The sequence below is a fragment of the Catharus ustulatus genome, chromosome 1 (assembly GCF_009819885.2).
Source record: "Catharus ustulatus isolate bCatUst1 chromosome 1, bCatUst1.pri.v2, whole genome shotgun sequence".
Lineage (NCBI taxonomy): Eukaryota > Metazoa > Chordata > Aves > Passeriformes > Turdidae > Catharus > Catharus ustulatus.
The window spans coordinates 3,562,728-3,582,050 of NC_046221.1; the positions used below are offsets into that span (position 1 = coordinate 3,562,728).

Here is a 19,323-nt window from a genome sequence, read left to right on the forward strand (position 1 = left end):
ATCACTTTCAAACTTTTTTGCTGCTGCTGCAAATGCAGGTGGGGCTACAAGTGTCTAACAAAAGCCAGAGAATTTCAAATAATATTGCTGCATCAAACACAAGAGTGGCTGTTCAGGACAGAACATGTCTGTAGGAAAGGTGTCCATCCTGCCATCCTCCATCTCCTGTTGATGGAGAATTAGGGAAATCCTTACACAGCTTTTTCCTGTCACTCCCTTGAAAGTTTTAATCTATCTCTTAATTTTCATAATTAAAACATGACTATCAAAAGCAATTAAAGGGAACAACCCCACTGCATTAACAGCTATTTTAATTATCTGCAACTTTTTTTACTGATAATAAAACCACCACTACAGCACAGAAAATAAACTGAACCAAACCAGTAATTTCTTTGCTGCTTTACTTACTCCAAGCTGATTTTAAAATAAATTGTTTTCCTTTTAGTGAAACCAGGAGAATGGAAAGCTTACCTGGCAGACATCATAGTGCTCAAAGAGGGACAGCAAACCAATGTCACTGCGACTCGTGATGCCTTTCAAAATGGTGATATTGCCATTCCCAGAGTCCAGCTCTATCACATTGTTGAAAACATTGGACACAGCTTTGCCAGTCAAAAGCAAGTTCACCAATTCCTGTTTGGGACATGTTTAAAATAAAGAAAAAAAGAAACAAACCAAAAGAAAAATCAAACAGGAGTGATTGAGGATTGATAAAGTTACACAAGCACATGAGCCCTAATTTATGTAGTGGCTTTAGGTTTATGGTTAGGATTAAAATTGCTTATAAAAAGATTCCAGGTATTTTGGTCAAAGTCTCCCAAAGTAAAATGGGGACATCATAAAATCACAGAATATCCTGAGTTGGAAGGACCCACAATGACCAACAAGTCCAGCTCCTGGCCCTGCACAGAACCCCCAACAATCCAGCTGTGCACCCCTGAGAGCATTGTCTGAATCCTCCTGCAGCTCTTGGGGCTGTGCCCATTCCCTGGGAGCCTGGGCAGTGCCCAGCACCTTCTGGGGAAAAAACCTTTTCCAGCTGTGAAGGATGCTGTGAGAGAAAGTATTGAAATCTTTGCTCAAGTCCAAATATTAGAGGAGTTTTCAATTTTCATCCTTCTGGAGGCAAACTGCTGATAATTTATTTACTCTCACATCCAACTCTCAAGCATCTCATAAAAGTGTAGATTTTGTTGTTGTTTTTTTTAAAAATGAATACATTTTGTTGTCCTTTCTTCTCTACAATGAAAAGCACAGCATGAAGGATATAAACTCAAAGCCTGCACAGCACTGCATGACATTTCTGTATGTGCTTAGTGATGTATTTTGTACATTGGATAAGATTTGCAAAATTATGATTCTGCCACTCATTATTTCTGGCTGAAATCTCCTTGACATGTACCCACATGGACCCAGACCACTAAGATATTGATATTTCCTAGGGATGATTGCTGATTATTTCCTCTCCAGTTGAAGCAGGGGTGTGTCAGAGACTGAACACATGTGAGAGGATGCTGGCATTGGCAATGTGAGGGTGCCTGAAGTTCAAGAACAGAGATGTGGGTATTTTTCTCAGCTAACATCCCAGCAGGGCCATGGGGTGCATGAAAGCAGAGCTGACAGCAGACTGAACCAGCCCATGTTAATAAATAACATATGCCTAGAAACAGGAGGAGAAATAACAAAACAAAAGCTTCCAGAAAAAATACTGCAAAGTACCATGCCCAAAGCCATGAATAACTCTGGGATGGCCAGTTTGGAACTGGTTTTAAAAATACTGCACACAATTACAGCTCTGTGTTTCTCCTGAAGGATTCCCCAGAGTTTGTAGGCTTTTACTGATATTTTTAGCACTTCTTATTCACCATCACTGATGTTCTGCCACCTTCTTGAGGAACCATTGTGTGGTCACAGTACAAAAGTTCTCCAGCAACAAGAGGAGAACATGCAGCTTGTCTTTGGCAGCCAGAAGGGCAATAAATGGGATCCTGGAATCACTAAGCAGGATCAGAACTTCAGGCACCTTTCTGAGAGGGAACCCAGCACTAAAATCAACCAAGGAGCCCCAAGGAAAGAGATGAGAGGAGTGTGAGGACAAGGACACACAGGTGCAGAGCAGAAAACCAGCCTGAGAAGCAGAAATTCTGAAAGCAAAGACAACTATGTGCCAAAACACAAGGAAAACATAACTTTGTTATGTCTGACACTGAATTGGAAATTGCCTTTAAAGTAAGGGTTTCTAAAAGGGATGAAATATGTTTTTGCAAAAGGGTTAAAATGCATTTTTCAAAATGGGAATCGTGATTCCATGACTGTGACTTTTTTCTTAATTATTTGAAATACTTTTAGGGCTGTAAACCTCGAAATTATTCATTACATTCAAGGAAATCCTATGAGAAAATAATTATCTAAAGTTTAGGAATTGTGAATCCACGACTAGGACTTTTTCTGAATTATTTTAAATACCTTTAGGGCTGTAAACCTCTAAATTATACATTGCATTCTGATTTTGGCATTCAAAGAAATCCTGTGAGAAAATAATGATCTAAAACTTGGGAATTGTGATTCCACAACTATGACTTTTTCTGAATTATTTTAAATACCTTTAGTGCTCTAAACATATCAAAATGATATGTTACATTCTGATTTAGGCATCAAAAAAAAATCCTGTGAGAAAATAATGATCTAAAATTTGGGAATTGAAGAAAAAGAATAACGGATGAAGGTGCTTGATGTTTTGGGGAGAAGAAAAAACTAAAGGAAATTGGTAGAGATGCTCTAGCAGCCTTCCCATAGCTAAAGGGGTTGCAAAAGAGCTGGAGAGACTTTTCACAGGAGTGATGGACAAGGGGGAATGGCTCCAGTTGAAGGAGTGAAGCTTTAGCTGGAATTAGGATGAAATTCTTTACTGTGAGGCCTTGGCACAGGTTGACCTGAGAGGATGTGGACTCCTGTCCTGTGTGATAAAAGCTGTAAGATAAAAATTAATTAGGAGGAAAACAGGCAAAGCATCTATTAAGTCATAAGTTCAAGTAATTAGTAATTAGAAATAAGTAAATTAGCGAAAAAGCTATTTTAAAAATAGTAAACTGAGTTGTTTTCTATAGATTTTCAGAAAGAAAAAAAGGGTGTGAAAGGAAGAAAAGTGGTAGAAAGTTTTATCCTAAGTTTGTTTTTTCCTTATAGTTTCTAGTAACAAACTTTCTCTTTGTACCATTTAAAGTTAAGCCTATTTTGCTATCTCACAACAACAAAAAAAATCAAATTAGTGAACCAACAACACTACATTAATTAGTGTTTCTTCCCAAACTCAGACCAAAACAACTTCCCATCACTGGAGATGTTCAGGAACAGGCTGGATGGGGCTTGGGACAAGCTGGGCTAGATGAACTTTAAGGTCCCTGTGGGAACCCAGCACATCCCTCTGGGTGCCCTGGGTGGTTTGAGACCCTGGCAGGGGGCTCAGGAACCCAAAACCCCTGTGCCTTTGATTTCTCTCCCTGGGAAAAATCACCACCCTTACATGAAGAATTACAAGTCACAAAAAATAAGTAGAGTGTAAGTTAGATTATTACAAGGTGAAAAAGTAGGTTTTTAAGATTGTTTATAATAAGGGTCTGGGGTCAGGATGGAGGAACCTGGGCGTGTTCTGTCCTTCTTTCTCCTTCTTCCTGCATCCATCTTTTGGGTGATGTTGGCACTTTTAGATTGGTTTAGAGCAGAACCAGACTGTACAATATAAGTGATAGGTGTTGGAAGATAACTGTAAATAATGTTGATGTAGTTTATAGTATAAAAAGATAATGCCACCTCAGGGTGGGCAGTGTGCCTGGGGCTGAGCTGCTGAACGGACCTGGGCTGGGCAAGGAAAGAACTTTTAGATGAGATAAAATAAACAACTCTGGAAACAACAGAAGAGTCTCCTGACTCTTTCTCTGGTGCTGGGGCTGGGACACAGAGACTCTAAAACAACACAGGTGGTGGGCTCAGTCTCCAGAGACACCACCACAGGTCCCTTCCAACCCAAACCATTCTGATTCCATGACTCCACTACTCCAAAGTAAGGAATGGCATCTCTCCCCAGAGCTGAGCTGAGAGCAGGGCACAGGGCAGCCCAGAACCCGAGCTGACCTGGGTGCAGTAGCCGTGGCTGCCGATCAGGCGGTTCGTCAGCACGTCAAAGTCGTTGCGCACCCTGAAACACAAATTAACACAGTTAAATTCAAATGCAGCTGGTTCTTTTCATTAGGCCTAACATCTCTAGATCTCACAGAAAAACCAAACCAAACAGCTTCCCAACCATAAATATAGCAAAAAATAAAAATAAATTAATATCTCAACTAAACCTGTGGGAAGCAGAAGTTTGGTAGAACCAGGCTTGAAGGAAACAGCTGTAGAGGAGAATTCATTGATACCACTAGCGAGAATTTCAGAAATTAGAATTACTGCACTGTTTGTGTGACAGAATCACAGAATGGGTGAGGTCCCTCTGGAGGTCCCTTTGTCCACCCCACCTCTGGAATTAAAGCCAAGTTCCCAGGTCCACATCTGGATGGTTTCTGAATCCCTCTGAGACTCCACAAAGTACCTGGGCAATTTATTCCAGTACTGAGATAAGATCTGCTATTTGCCATTCCTATCATAAATACATGTAATATATCCACACAATCTATACACTGCCCATGAAAAGAAGGAAATAAAAACCCCAAACCCCTCACATTTATAATGGTGCTGTGTGCTCCCTAATTACATATTGTAGCACCAAAGTGAAAAGTCTGTGAAGTTGCATTGCCCATAATTATGGAGTAATGTGTCCCTAAACTTAGTTCACTCTCTCCTAACTCCTGGAATTACTGAATTAGTGATTGCTTGATGGCCTAAACCATAAAGGTTGTAACTGTGGTCGTGTATTATCCTGCAGATATAATGGAATTGTAAAAATTATTTTATACATGAATAAATGTTTAATCTAGGTTTGAGGAAAAGCAATGGACTATGTTCTGGAAAAGCTGTGCAATAAAACCCACTGATTAATTCTATGGCTCATAAAAAAGCTATTTTCCTTCAGTATAAAATATGCTGATCTCAATTGTTTTGACTCCATTCTTATTTTGATAGTGCTACAGAGGTAGAGAGAATGCCTGAATAACAATCAATTCAAACTTAGTTATTCTGCACACATCCAGGCTCCTCATTCTCATTTGACTTGGCAAATCTATGCATACAAATATCCATGTTTCTTGACAACTGACACAATTAATTTTGTTTTAAAATGAAAATATTTTGTTTCTGACAAAGTAGGAGTAGAATTTATGTGGTCAGGGTAAAGCTACCTGGAAATTTCCCCTTGACATTGCTACACATGCTCCATTAAAAATTTATTTATTAAGTTAAAAGCCAGGATATTTCCTGTATTCACCCCAAACTTTAGATAATTAGTTTTTCATAGGTTTTCTTTGAATGCCAAAACCAGAATGTAACATACAATTTAAAGGTTTACAGCCCTACAAGTATTTAAAATAATTCAGAAAAAGTCCTAGGCATGGAATCACAATTGCCAAACTTCAGACAATTATTTTCTCACAGGATTTCTTTGAATGCAATATTTAATTTCAAGGTTTACAGAGCTAAAAGTATTTCAAATCGTTAAGAAAAAAGTCACAGTCATGGAATCACAATTCCCAAATTTTACATAATTACTTTCTCATAGGATTTCTCTGGATGCCAAAATCAGAATGGAATGTATAATTTAGAAGTTTACAGCCCTAAAAGTATTTAAAATAATTACGAAAAATGGTCACAGTTGTGGAATGACAATTCTCAAATTTTAAAAAATTATTTTCTCATAGGATTTCTCTGGATGGCAAAATCAGAATGTAACATATAATTTAGAGGTTTACAGCCCTAAAAGTATTTAAAATAATTAAGAAAAAATTCACAGGCATGGAACCACGATTCCCAAATTTTAAATAATTATTTTCTCATAGGATTTCTCTGGATGGCAAAATCAGAATGTAGCATATAATTTAAGGGTTTACAGCCCTAAAAGTATTTAAAATAACTAAGAAAAAAGTCACAGGCATGGAACCACGATTCCCAAATTTTAAATAATTACTTTCTCATAGGATTTCTCTGGATGGCAAAATCAGAATGTAACATGTATTTTAGAGGTTTACAGCCCTAAAAGTATTTAAAGTAATGCAGAAAAAGTCACAGTTGTGGAATCACAATTCCCAAACTTTAGATCATTATTTCCTCATAGGATTTCTTTGAATGTAACACAGAATTTTGAGGTTTACAGCCCTGAAAGTATTTAAAATAATTAAGAAAAAAATCACAGTAATGGAATCCCAATTCCCATTTTGAAAAATGCCTCTCATCCCTTTTGCAGAAACATATTTCATCCCTTTTGCAAAAACACAATTCACCCCTTTTCAAAAACCCTTAAAGACAATTTCCAAGGCAGTGGCAGACACAACAAAGTGCCACTGACGTCTCCTGCTTGTGTGAACCCCAAGGCAAGGCTGAGGAAAGCGTGCCCATGGCAGGGAAACGTCTCTGGTGCACGGCAAGGCAGGGCTGGGTTGATAAAAATCTCTGGCCTGGGTCCATTTTTCAGTTTTAGCAGCGCTCTCCTCTCGCGGGCACAGTGTCCAACGTGCGTCAGTCGGGGACGAGGGGACAGACGCCACACACAATGGCAGGAAGCTCCAATCCCATCTGAAGGCACAAACAATCTGAGGCTGGAGCTGGATCTCAGCTCCTCCACAAGGACAACATCTGCCTTTGCAATCAGGAAACCCGCGGCAGGACGCGGGATTTACACCTCCTCTCCTTCTTCTATTTTTTCTTTTTTTTTGTTGGTTTTTTAAATTTTTTTTTTATTTTTTGGGGCTCCCACCCCAACCTGGAAAGGCTCCCCAGCCTCTCTGCAGGTGTGTTGTGCACGTTGTTCATGCATTTGAAAAAATATCAGACAGTTGTTGGAATTCAGAATGCAAGAAATGCTCAAAACTTTGGGTCTGTAAATCAAAGCCTAAAACAGAACGCAAAATTTGAACTGAGGCTTAGGGGAAAACTTCCAAGCTTAAGTACTAGAAGTAAGAATATTGATTTAAAACTTAGAGACATATTAAGTACAAAAACGTTTAATTAAGAAGCTTAAGATATTAAAAAAATAAAGTTAAGTATAAAAGTGACAAAATAGCCTTAAGAATAAATCTATGTGTTAAAACAGGATTGGCTGAGAAAGGTCACACTGTAACTAAAATTTTTCAGTATTGGATTAGAAACATAAATATTCTTGTTAACAGTGCTTTATTGGTTAGTAAGTCTTTAAAAGATCTTGTAGCCATAAGTCTTGTGACCTCTGGTCATGCTCTCAATACCTGCAACAAGAACTCACAATTTTTGTAGAAGATTAAAAAATAAATCACACTTTCTAAAACAACTTGAAGTCCCATCTCTCTGCCTCATTTGGAATAAAAAAAAAAATCCATAACACAGGAGCAAACAGCCCCCAGGCAGTCACAATTCTGTGTGATTGGTTTCTGCTGGATGTGGAGACATTCATTGGCAAATCTGAAGCATTTGCTCATTTTGCTGTCCTGGCTATCAGATGTCAATGCAGACATGATCTATAAATCATTATCACCAACATGACTGCCCCAGCATGGAATTTTCCATTTATAATGTTTAAATATCTTTAGCACATTAATTTGAATCCAGGAGTCTTTTAAGTATCCCAATGATCATCAGACAATGATTTAAGGCTTGAATCTGTGAATCCCTTTTTAATTTACAGCCCAATTTTATCCATGTGCTGTTCTAACAGAACCACAGATCACTAAAAAGCAACAGTGTTAGTGGGAAATATTCCTTTCTTCTGCTGTATTATCACTTTTTTTCAGTGCTGTGATAGTTCACAATCCCAGATAGAGTGAAGTAGGAGAATGTTGGCTGCTAGAGCAGAACAGTGGGGTTTGCCTCTCCTGATATTATAAAGTCTGTTTAAAAAAAAATATTCAGGCACAAAGCAAGACACTGATTTTTAAAATCTCCTGAACAAAGGTTTTACATCAAGCATGTGCAGTTTTCAACAAAAATCATTCCCTGTGCTGATACAAGTCAAAACCTTGACAACAAGACTTAGCTGAATTTCAGGTCACCTGTAAGAACCCCCAGTTTGATTTTTAGTTTTAGTTGTGATGTGTGTGATGTGCTTTATGCCTGCATGAAACCAGGGAAGGCAGAGTTTGGATTCTAAAATATTTACTAGATGTGGATGTGTTTTAAAATGCTCACAGAACTTAAATAACATGGCAAAACTCAGCTCCACATGGTTTATTCCCTTTGTACTGTTCTTTTAAAAATATAACTATTAAAGACTTTATTTTTCCTAAAAAAGAATAATTGTGCGCCCTTATCCTGAGGCTTAACTGTGCTTTTAGTCCTCATGCAAGCATTTTTTCTCACATTATTATCACACAAAACGAACATCATTGTGGGGTGAAGCCAAAAGATGTGCGAGGTGGCTTCAGAGTGAAAACTTAATTTATAGCAATGGAGAAATCTTTTCATGACAGAAATCACCAAAATACAGCTGGTAAATTTTACCCATATTTTCATGGTTTTTAATGCTGCTGGGTTTAAGGCAGGGATGCCTGAAAGTCCTTCCGAAAAATATATTTATACATTATAAATTCATTTTCTCTCCATGCTTCTGTTGGTGAATTTGTGTTTATCTTCAGCCTGGTTGTAACTGTTTGTTCCAAGTTATAAATAATGTGTTTATAAAGGATGTTAGGAACTGAAGGTGGGCAGAGCCAAACCTTTGACTGCTCTGAATTGTCACAGCCATACTGACACAGCTTGCTGACTTCCAGACAGTGATTAGAAATTTGCCTGGAAATCAATCCATTCCGGGATAGAAAAATAACCAAAAAAATTTAAATAACTAAAAGCTTAAGACAGATGGACAAAACCATTATTTGATATAAGAAACTCTAATGTCATTATAAACATAACACTGATGGTGCATTGATAAAATAAACTTCAGTTATCTGCATGGACAAGTGCATACATAAAAATCAAAAATATCAGTATTTTGAGCACAGGAATCTCCAATATAATGCAACCTGCAATCACATGAACCTTTCCTTAGCAAAAACTAAGTGAAATAAATGTTTTTCATGCATTTACTCTCGATTTACTTCCACGAAAATTCTTGACAAGTGTTCAATGGAGAATAATTAAATATTGAATATAAAAATTCATCCAAAATGTAAAAGTAGGAATAATCCCAACTATCATAATGGGAGTCAGTTCATGCCATAGGTATCTCTCTAAAATAATATAAAAGAAAAAAGAAATTAATTTGAGTAAGTGCTGGCTGGTTTTCAATCCTCAACTCTGAGGCAAAGCTGCCACAGAAAATTGGTGACCTCACTTTGTTCATGGCAACAGTCACATTAACAAACACACAATTATAAGTCTACTCCCAAAATAGATTTGGGGCAGGGAGGGAGAAAAAACCTCATCTTCAAGTATAAGGATTTGAAATAATTACAATGGGGATGTGGGAAATGACAGGATGGGTGATTGCCTTATTGTGTAAATATTGCAGAATTTTTTTTTTTTTTTTTTTTAAATACTGGAACATGGCAAAGGTTTCAAATGAATGCTCAAAGACGAAGGGAAGAGCCTCTCTAAAATAAAATGAAAAAAATTAAAATGAAATAAAATAAAATAAAATAAAATAAAATACAATACTGTTTGGGATTCAGACCAGGCAAAGCAAGGAAGTGGCTTCATTCTTTATTTATCACTTTTGCCACATACCTGCTAATCTCACAAAGTTCTTAAAATGGTCTGAGGTACTCATGCAGTTAATTCATCAGCTCTGCTGCTCCAGGGTGCTGATAAACTATGGTAAGTATTTCTATTTCACAGGGATAGATCTGATGGGAAAAATAATTAATGCATTGGCATATTCAACCCACTATTTAATTTTTTAAAGAAATTATTTTTCTGGCTGAATTCAATGTCTTCCTGAGTGCAACAGAACAAGTAAAGATATTAAATCTGCATCTATCTCACCACACTGACCCTTCAGCAAACAGCTGAATAATCTGAATTTGTGAAATCTGCTGAAATTTGGCCAAAATCTGGTAATTTATTTGCTACTCCTATGTTTTGCAGTAGAATCACACTTACTCTTCCACACCTCTGCAGTCTTTTAATCAATATACTTTATTTCCCTAAAATCAAAAGAATTCATTCCTGAAATGCTTTGATTTGCTAAAGGAAAGGAAAGGAAAAAAAAACAAGACTGGAAAGATGAAAAAACTGATCACTGAGTTCAGGGCAGGATTGATATCACTGATTTTTATATCTAGACATGAACACATCAACAGGCAATCACCCTGGAATTCTTTAAATTTGTATACATGGAGAGAAACTGGTGCACCCTGAAGGCAATTTAGGTGACCTTGCTTAGGGAATTTGCAGAGGAAGAAACTTGAGGAAAATTCCTTTTCTCCATCTGATGAACACACAATAAAAGGAGCCCGTCACAACCTGGAATACCAAGGACTGGAGGGATAAATCACAAATATTCTGGACTGAAGGCAGACTGAATTTATTTCTTTTTTTTAGATCAAGAGCTGAGAAGTGAGAAATAAAGTTGATATAGAAATAAAACCACCCATTCTTCAAAAAAGACTCCTCAGTTGGACAAACCAACTAAAAGTTCAATTCCTCTAAGTTCATTTAGTACAGATTTTAGCTCAACAGAATCTGAGCATTTAGATATTGTAGGTTCAGAGGAATTTCTGATGGTCAGACAGCTAAATTCAGTTTTCCTGTGGGATGAGGCTACAGAGAGCAGGATCCTCTCACCACAGCAGGACACGACTGATGGCCTCCAAGAGATGCTCAAATTTCAAGGAGATGATTAAGGAACATTTCCTCAATGCTTAATAATAATAACAGGAATTCCACAACACTCCTTAGACTTACTGGGCAATTCAAGGGGGAAAAAAAAGGAAAAACTCTTTCACAAAACACAATTCTGCAGTGGGGAGCTCATTGTTTTAATCCAAAAGGATTCAAGGGCTTAGAGAAATTCATGGAGGACAGAGAAATTCATGGAGGACAGAGAAATTCATGGAGGACAGGTTTCATCAAGAGCTAATAAACCCAGCTTGGGAAATCCTGGAATTTCTGCTGGGAATATTCCAGCAGAATGATTCTTCACTGCACTCCTTACAGTTTCCCATCCATTCCATGTTTGTAGCAGCCCTGGTGTTGATGACAGCCCCATCCACACTGGGATAAAGCAGAATTTTGCAGAGGGAGAAGATAAGTTGATGTTCTCTGGCAGGTAAAATCCAGCCATCCCAGCTGCTCTCCTTCACACAAATCCACATTTGTTTCTGTTTTCTCAGTGGTGGCTCAGGGAGCTGGAATCTCATCATGTTTGATGATTTACTGGCCCAACAGGCTGTTCACTGATGCACTTCCATTCTGTACTAACCCTGATCTCTAAATTAAATCACTTTCTCGGCCCTTCTTGTTCATTTACAACCACCACCATCCCAGATTTTAGACAATAGTTAAATCCCACCTCAAAATTTGCTTTTTTTAAGGCTAGAAATCATAAAAACTTTAATTCTTTTGGAATTCTTCTTTGCTAAAACAGATTCCTCCTTCCCCTGGTCTGTGCTGTGTGAACCCAGCCTGACATGGTGTTTCTCTGAGGACACATCAGTGCCTTGTACAATCCATTAACATTTCTTCACCTCCTAAAACTATTTATGCTGATACACCCTCAGAGCAGGTCCAGGGCTATTTTTTATTGCTGGCTCAGAGTCCCTGTGTGCTCTGCTGCTCCTCATCCTGCCCTTTACAGCTGATGAACCCCCAGCACAGCAGTGAGCAGTCTCTGTTTACAAGACCTTGCAGTTTCTGTGAAAATAAATTCCTTTTTTATTGCCCTCCTCATGAGGCTGAGCCAACTCTTTTTAACAGCACAATTTGTCCTGTGTATTGACAGGGCCTTTCAGCATTTCAGTCATCAGGTCACTTCATCAGCACACCACTCCCTTCTTCCAGCATTATTGTAGGGAATAAATTATTGCAGGGAATAATTTTTAATCCCAGACAAGCTCCACCAGTCACCTTCCCCATGCTAACAACACCTTTCTGAGTCTCTTTCCTTATCACCTTTAGAATTCTTAAAATACATGTTATTTACTCATTAGTAAACAACTTTTCATCTGTCATATCAAATAAAAAAAATCTCTTATTAGCTGTCCATTAACTAATATTGCTCTATTTTCTTTTTTTTTTTTTTTTAGTGTAACTAATAATTCTCCATTTGCTCCTATAACTGCAAGTCAAGTTGCTCTATATTTAAATAAGGCATGACAAAGGTAAGCATTTAGGATCAGTCCCATTCATAAATCCTGGCAAAACAAGAGAAAGCTTAAAAGTGCTGAATAAATTTAGGAATTAAGTGCAGGTACAAAGATCTCTGGTTTATTTTTTCCTTCCTGTGGTGTAGCCAATCATCACTTTTTCAGGTTAAATTCCTCCTCCCACAAATGTGATCCAGTTTTTATGCATGAATTCCAATTAGCCATGCTGACTCTGCATGGACTCCCTGGACTTGTAGTTGATTTGGGGTTTTAGGTTTTGTTTTAGTTCGTGTTCATTTTTTCATTGAGTTCTTCTTCTTCTCCTTCTTCTTTTTTAAGTTTTTTTTTTTATTTTAAGGAGTTGCACTCCTTACTGAAAGGCAGAATATTAATTTAGACTTGGAGTATTCTTTACATTATTCCTGATATCAGCCACCTCCTCTCCACACAGAAACCTCAGGTCTTTTCCTGATATCTCTGCATTAATATGATAAGGAAATCACTTCTTGTTTCATTTCCTCAGGTCTGACCTCATCTGAACATTTTCTCTCCATTTTCCAGCACCAGGACTCAGAGCACTGATGACAGAGAAGGTTGCTGCTCACCACCCTTCTTTCATCCCTCTGCACTTTTTTAAGAAGTCAGAAAACTCCCCGGAGAATGAGCTAACAATCTTCTCTTTCTTCAGTTCCTCAGCTTTATGATTTACCCTGATCCTTTATGATTTATTCTGATCCTTTATGATTTATCCTGATCCTTTATGATTTACCCTGATCCTTTATGGTTTATCCTGATCTGATCCAAGGAGCTGGATGTGGCAGAGCAGCATCTGGGTTTATTCCCACAAGTGACCCATTATTCTGCATTTATTAATTGATGAATGTTGCAAGCAGCCCTTGCTCAGTGAACACTTTGGCCACAAGGACCTCTGTCCAATTCCCACAAAAGAACCTCAAAGATCCACCAAGCAGGAGGCACAGAGGTTCACTCACCCCCACAAAAGGGCTCAATTCTTCCCTACCAAGGTCTGCATCCCACAAAATCTCTCCTATTTGCTCCTCCCCCTGTTCCTGGTAAATCTAACCTGCTTTTCTCATGGTGCAAAATCACAAATGGATCTTGGGGAGCTCTGAGATTTTCAAATATCAATTTTTTTTTTCAGTTGTGCCCAGCTCCTTGTTTTTTAGCACTGTACCATAATTGACAGAGACATAATTGTTTCCCCTCCAACACAGCAGCTTCCCTGTCTTTTTCAAACACCAAAAGTTGTAAAAACCAGGATGACATCTATTTATATTATTTTATATTACTGCAAGCCCTGAGTGAAAACTGAGACACAACTTCCCCCTGCTGCTGCTCTCCCAGGCACTCTCAAGTGGAGGGGAAACAACTCTGGAAAGGTTTTCCCAGAAAAAAATCTAATTCCATCAAGAGCTGAGAGCGCCCCCAGCGATTGGATCCTTCATGAGAAGCTGGAGTTGGAATTTTACCCAATGGATATTTCACAGAAAGCTTTTCTTCAGCAGGAGAGAAGGTGCATTTCAGGGGAACTCCAAATTAGAGATTGGCTCAGGGACAGGAAAAGGTGTCAGCAAAGGAAAATGGATTGAGGGAGGGGGACCCTTTGTTCCACCCACAGCTCATGAGCCAGCAGAGCATCACTTTCCTTTTCAAAGTCCTGCATGACTGAAGGAGATTTAAGGTCCAGTAACGTGTCAGAATTGGGGTCATTTTACAGTAAATGATATAGAAAGGAGATAGGAAAAAATTATTTGATACAGATGGCTGCAGTAATGATCATTTCCTGCTACACATCTCAATAAAAACTTCTCTTGATGAGTAAAGGCAGACAGAACTGCTAAAATTACAAAAATAAATAAATAAATAAATAAATAAATAAATAAATAAATAGAATTATATCTATATATATATATATCTAGTTTACCAGTGGACCAGAAAAGGAAGATTCTTGTAGGATTGCTTGCAATCAGAAAAATGATTCTAGAAATAAATCCAAGATGATAAACAGATATTAAAGGGTGTAATAATGGGCAGCATTTAACATGATCTGGTGCTTCTGCATGGTTTTATTTCAAAGATGGATTGAAATGGCAGATTAAGGAGATTTAACCTCTCCAGTCAGGTAAAACAGTACCACAGGAATGAGGAGGAAGTGCACAGAACAGCATAATTTTAATAATTTGATTCCCTCAAGTGAAAAACTGTCCATTAATAGATTTCAGAGAAGGAGGTGAACTGGTGATAATCAAGGACAAAAGTTATTGAGTGTGAGAAATCCTACACAGGTAAGGAGTCATGATGTGATTCATTTGATTTAATAACAACTGGCTTTTGAAATAAATAAATGAAATAAAGAAACACACAAAACAACCAGAAGTCCCCAACACCAAAATGGGAACAGCACAGATAACTCTGAAACAGGGTTGAACTCCCTTTTCAGGAGCAGTAAACTACAGAAGTGTAGTGAACAGAGCTGTGGGATCACAAGGAAGATGCTGACGTGTATTTTCCAAGATTTATGAGCAGCCAACCTTAATGAAGTACACAGCCTCCTCCTGACTTGCAAAACCAAGTCTCCTTTTTTATTTTTCCCACAGTTAAAGCCATTGTTTTACTTATTCTCACAGAAACACTTCAGGGAAATCATGGCAAAAGCATCCAGTGACCAATCCTGACTGGAGAGGGACACTATCAGTGCTATCAGTGACTGACAAAGAATCTGCAGGTTGACAGAAGGGATGCATTTTCATCTGAGAGCAGCACAATGAGCTTGTGCTTCAGGTCAGGCTCTGGGCATTGTCTCCAGGTAGCCTGAAAATGGCTGGACAATGTTTTTTCACAAAGGGATTCCACCCAAGGAATTTTCTCCTTCCACGTTCTTTGCTCTCCTGGGTTCTGGCAATGATGCTTTTATGCAGGAAGTTGTGGTAGTGAGCAGGAAAAATGTGGGAGCAGGGCTGGTGAGGAGATGGAATTTAAAGAATTTAAAGAATTCAAAGAATTTAAAGAATTTAAAGAAATTAAAGAAATTAAAGAAAGCTGAGGATCCAGTGAGTGCATCCCACTCCAGGAATTGCTTTGTATGAGTGAGGAAAGGACAAAGGCTTGGGAGAGGATGAGGCAGCACAGCAGGGAAAGCTGTGCTGCAGCCCCACTGCAGGTTGGAAATTAAGTCAGACTGTGGGGTTGACATTAAAATCCCTCTTGAATATTCCTGCTTTCCATGGTGAGGCTCAGTGGGTGCTTGCAGCCCAAATTTAAAGCTCATTCTCTCTCCCATGCGTGGAAAACATTCTGTAGCTCTCATCAACATGAAGATCCCAGCACACATCTTGCACACTCAGAAAGATTAGTCCCCTGAGCTGCTATAATTTTAATTTTTTTTTGCTGGTTGTTTAAAAAAAAATTACAGTAATTTCAAGATTATAAACCGCACCTGATTATGAACCGCACGTTCGGGTGTCGGCAACTGTCTTGGGTTACAGTACAGAGTGTGATCAAAGGTATCTGTTCTATCACCATCTGTTGAGGGTGGGGGCAGTGATCCTGATCTCTGTGGGAGATATTCTGCTAATGGGCCATCCATTGAAACCAGGCAGGACATTGTTCTTTATCTTTTCACAACCCATCCTTCCTCCAGCCAGTCATTTTCTGCTCATGGCCATTGAGTCCCACTGTGGGACTGATAAAATTACTGCATCCCATTGGGAGTTGCTCCAGCCAGGGGGAAGAGCCCAACATTTCTTACCAAGATAAAAACAGAGGTTTGGGGACACTAAGGGAGCCCCTTTCTCCACTGGACTCCAGAGGAAAACCGGATTTCTCCACATCCCCACTGGAGCTCCAGAGGGAAACTGCACCTTGTACAGGAGCACTGCTCCAACTGAGCCACATCTGTCACTGCAGGATGCAGCCACCATGGGATGGGACTGCTGCCAACACCCTGCCTGACGGGTGTCAGGTTGTACTCTGACTGTGTCAGGGTTTGGGGTTTGTTCTTTGTAGTACTGTATTTCTATTTTAATTTCCCTAGTAAAGAACTGTTATTCCTAATTCCCATATCTTTGCCTGAAAGCCCCTTGATTTCAAAATTATAATAATTTGGAGGGAGGGGGTTTACATTCTCCATTTCAAAGAGAAGCTCCTGCCTTTCTCAGCACACACCTGTCCTCCAAACTAAAACAGCAACTTTTCGTTCTTTGTCCATATATAAGCCACACCTGATTATAAGCTGCACTTCTGGGTCCGAACCAAAATTTTAGTCAAAATGGTGCAGCTTATAATTGTGAAACTACTGTAATAGGAAAAAAAAAAGTTACAATTGTTAGGAATTGTTAGCATTCCTTCCTGTACCAGAAGCAACAACGCGTTCTCAGCAACTTCCTCAGGAATTCTCACTCCTCTCTGGCCATTTGTTATCAGCTCAGGCAGTGATGATCATTAGTGCTCAGAGCATGAAAAACTCATTACCCCAAATCTACAATGCAGTGCAAACTCCTGCATTTCCTGGCATGCGTCCCCCTGAAATAAAACCACTTCAGATTGCCAGTGATTTTAGAAGAACTGCCCAGCAGACCTGGCTGGAAGCTGCAATTTCCATCTGCAAGGGAAAAATCTGGAACAATGTAGGAATTAATGGAACTGGACCAAAAAAGCAGCAAAAGCAGCAGCAAACATCAAAAAATGGGGGACATGGAGATAACATCAAGGTCAGGGGGTTTAGGGATGCTGGAGCTTGCACCTTCCAATAATTGCTCCAAACTTGCTTGAACCTCTTGATACTTTTGGCCTCCTTATCTCTCAGCACTTAAAGTTATTTATGCAGTGGAAAAAAATTAGAATTGTGCTTGTTTTAACATCAAATCCTCAGTGCTTCCCTGAGAGCACCCAAGTTTTGGAATCTGAGGAATTATATATTCAATCCTGTCATGGGTGCTTGAATTTTTATTACTTTCAAAGTTATTCCTCTTTATTGCTGAAGAAAAATAGATTTTTTTATTTTTAATCTGTGCAAATTAAAGGGGAAACTTTGTTTTCATCTCCCACTCTGTCCCAGCACTAATGTGACTTTACTGGCCTGGGGAGACAGGACTGCATGCAAGATAAAATATGCAAAATCATATATTTATATGAAGCCATAAATGTGTTTTTATTCTCTTCTCATCTCTCAACACATGATTTATCTCTTGTCTATCACAGAAAATTGAACTGATGTGTTCAGATAATAAATTTCTAGTGGTAGTGCCAGAATTTCTCTCCTTTATTTGTAACAACCTATTTAAAGCCCAAGACTGGTTTTGTCATGTATAATGCTCTGCATTATTAACATTTAATCTCCCATTTTTCACTGACCTGTCACTAAAAAACAGATTTCATTCCATGACTTGATATTTACAGTGTAAAATTTCTTTCTGAGTAGGTTATTTAGATTTTCTCACTTTACAGGAGAGATAACCAAGCACTTCAGGAGATGATTTATGTCATTCTAAGACAGGCACCCAAAATAAGTCAAATTAATCATGATAATTTTTTTTCACTTTTTTTTTTAATTTAAAGGCCTAAATGCAAATACTTACATAGCAAGAAAATAAAATCATCTTTTTTTTTCAATGCAACATGCACACAAAAATCCAGGCAACTGAAACTTCCATAGATGTTTGTGTTGGAAAATCCTGCTGATTTTTCTGGTTAAAAAACCCAAAAACCCAAAAACAGAACAATCCCAGGGGGATCCATTACTGGCTGCAAATTCCATTATCTAAACCATCTCTCATTTGTCATCAGTTGTTCATCCAGAACGATGGCAGTTATGTAAATAATTGTTTACCATGCTGGTAACACTCTCTGCATGGCACATTTTTCTGGAAGATGTCAGCACAGAATTCTTTGTCTTGGTATTTTTGATATACTAAGAGAAGCCTGGTGACAGAGGCAGCTAAATCAATTGCTGAAGATTACATAATCAAAATTCAGTTTGCCCTTTTAAAGCAAAAAATTTGACTAAAAACATTTTCCATTGTGTTTAGAAACAGAAAAAAAATCTTGTTTCTTGGAAACAAAAGATAGGCACCAATGCAGTGTCTTACACATTACAAGCTAGGGGAGAAACAGGACTTTAAAATGAAGTTCTGTAAGAAAATCATGACAATTCCTCAAAATAGAGCTGCACTTTATAAACTGTTCTGACATTCTGGATCAGATCTGTAAAAATATTTAGGTAGTTTAAAATACAAACAGGCACCATAAGGAATTGTCATGTTCACTTCAGACACAGCTCCCCCAAATCAAAACACAGATGATGGATTGGCCTTGTCATAATCCATCTGGTAGGAACTGGGAGGTGATGAGGGAGAATATATCCTTGCTTAAATTATTAAAGAATATTTTTCAATTTATAGCAAGCAAAGCAATGCAGAGAGCAGCAATCATGAAGCTACAGATCATTACTTGCACAATAACTCTACGAATCTGAACCTTTCTGCTGTAACCTGCTCAGAAAAATGAGAATAAATGGCATATGCCCTGAAATTATCACATCATTTGTGTTAGAGCACAAAAGTGGAGTCAAGCCAAGGGCTGTAGTGTTACTACAAGCAAAAGAAAGGAAGAAATTACAATAAAACCAAAAAAACTCAATCTGCAAACACTTGCTGGGAGCCCAGCAGGTGAGCAACTGATTGTGGATCTCAAATTTGGACTGAGTTGCTGTTTCTTGTCAGGACAATGCAGAGCTGTAAGAAATAAAAGCTCCCATAAATCAGACTCGTGCTGCTGCTCCCTCTGTGTCACTTGTTACTGCAAACTGGCAGCAGCAGCTCCCCCTGCTCCTGGGGATTTGCACAGAAGGGAAAACTTGCCTGAATGTAGGGAGCCTTTATATTGT

General features: G+C 38.4%; 1 protein-coding gene across 1 annotated transcript in view; it reads right to left on the reverse strand.

Moving 5' to 3' along the window:
* The window catches only part of MINDY4 (MINDY lysine 48 deubiquitinase 4), a 70,539-nt gene that overhangs the window by 19,803 nt on the left and 31,413 nt on the right, over positions 1-19,323 (reverse strand). Inside the window, exons 14-15 of the mRNA XM_033066683.2 lie at positions 4,132-4,195; positions 472-633 (exon numbers count right to left, since the gene is read on the reverse strand). Coding sequence (XP_032922574.1) covers positions 472-633; positions 4,132-4,195 — 226 coding nt within the window. The remainder of the gene's footprint in view (positions 1-471; positions 634-4,131; positions 4,196-19,323) is intronic.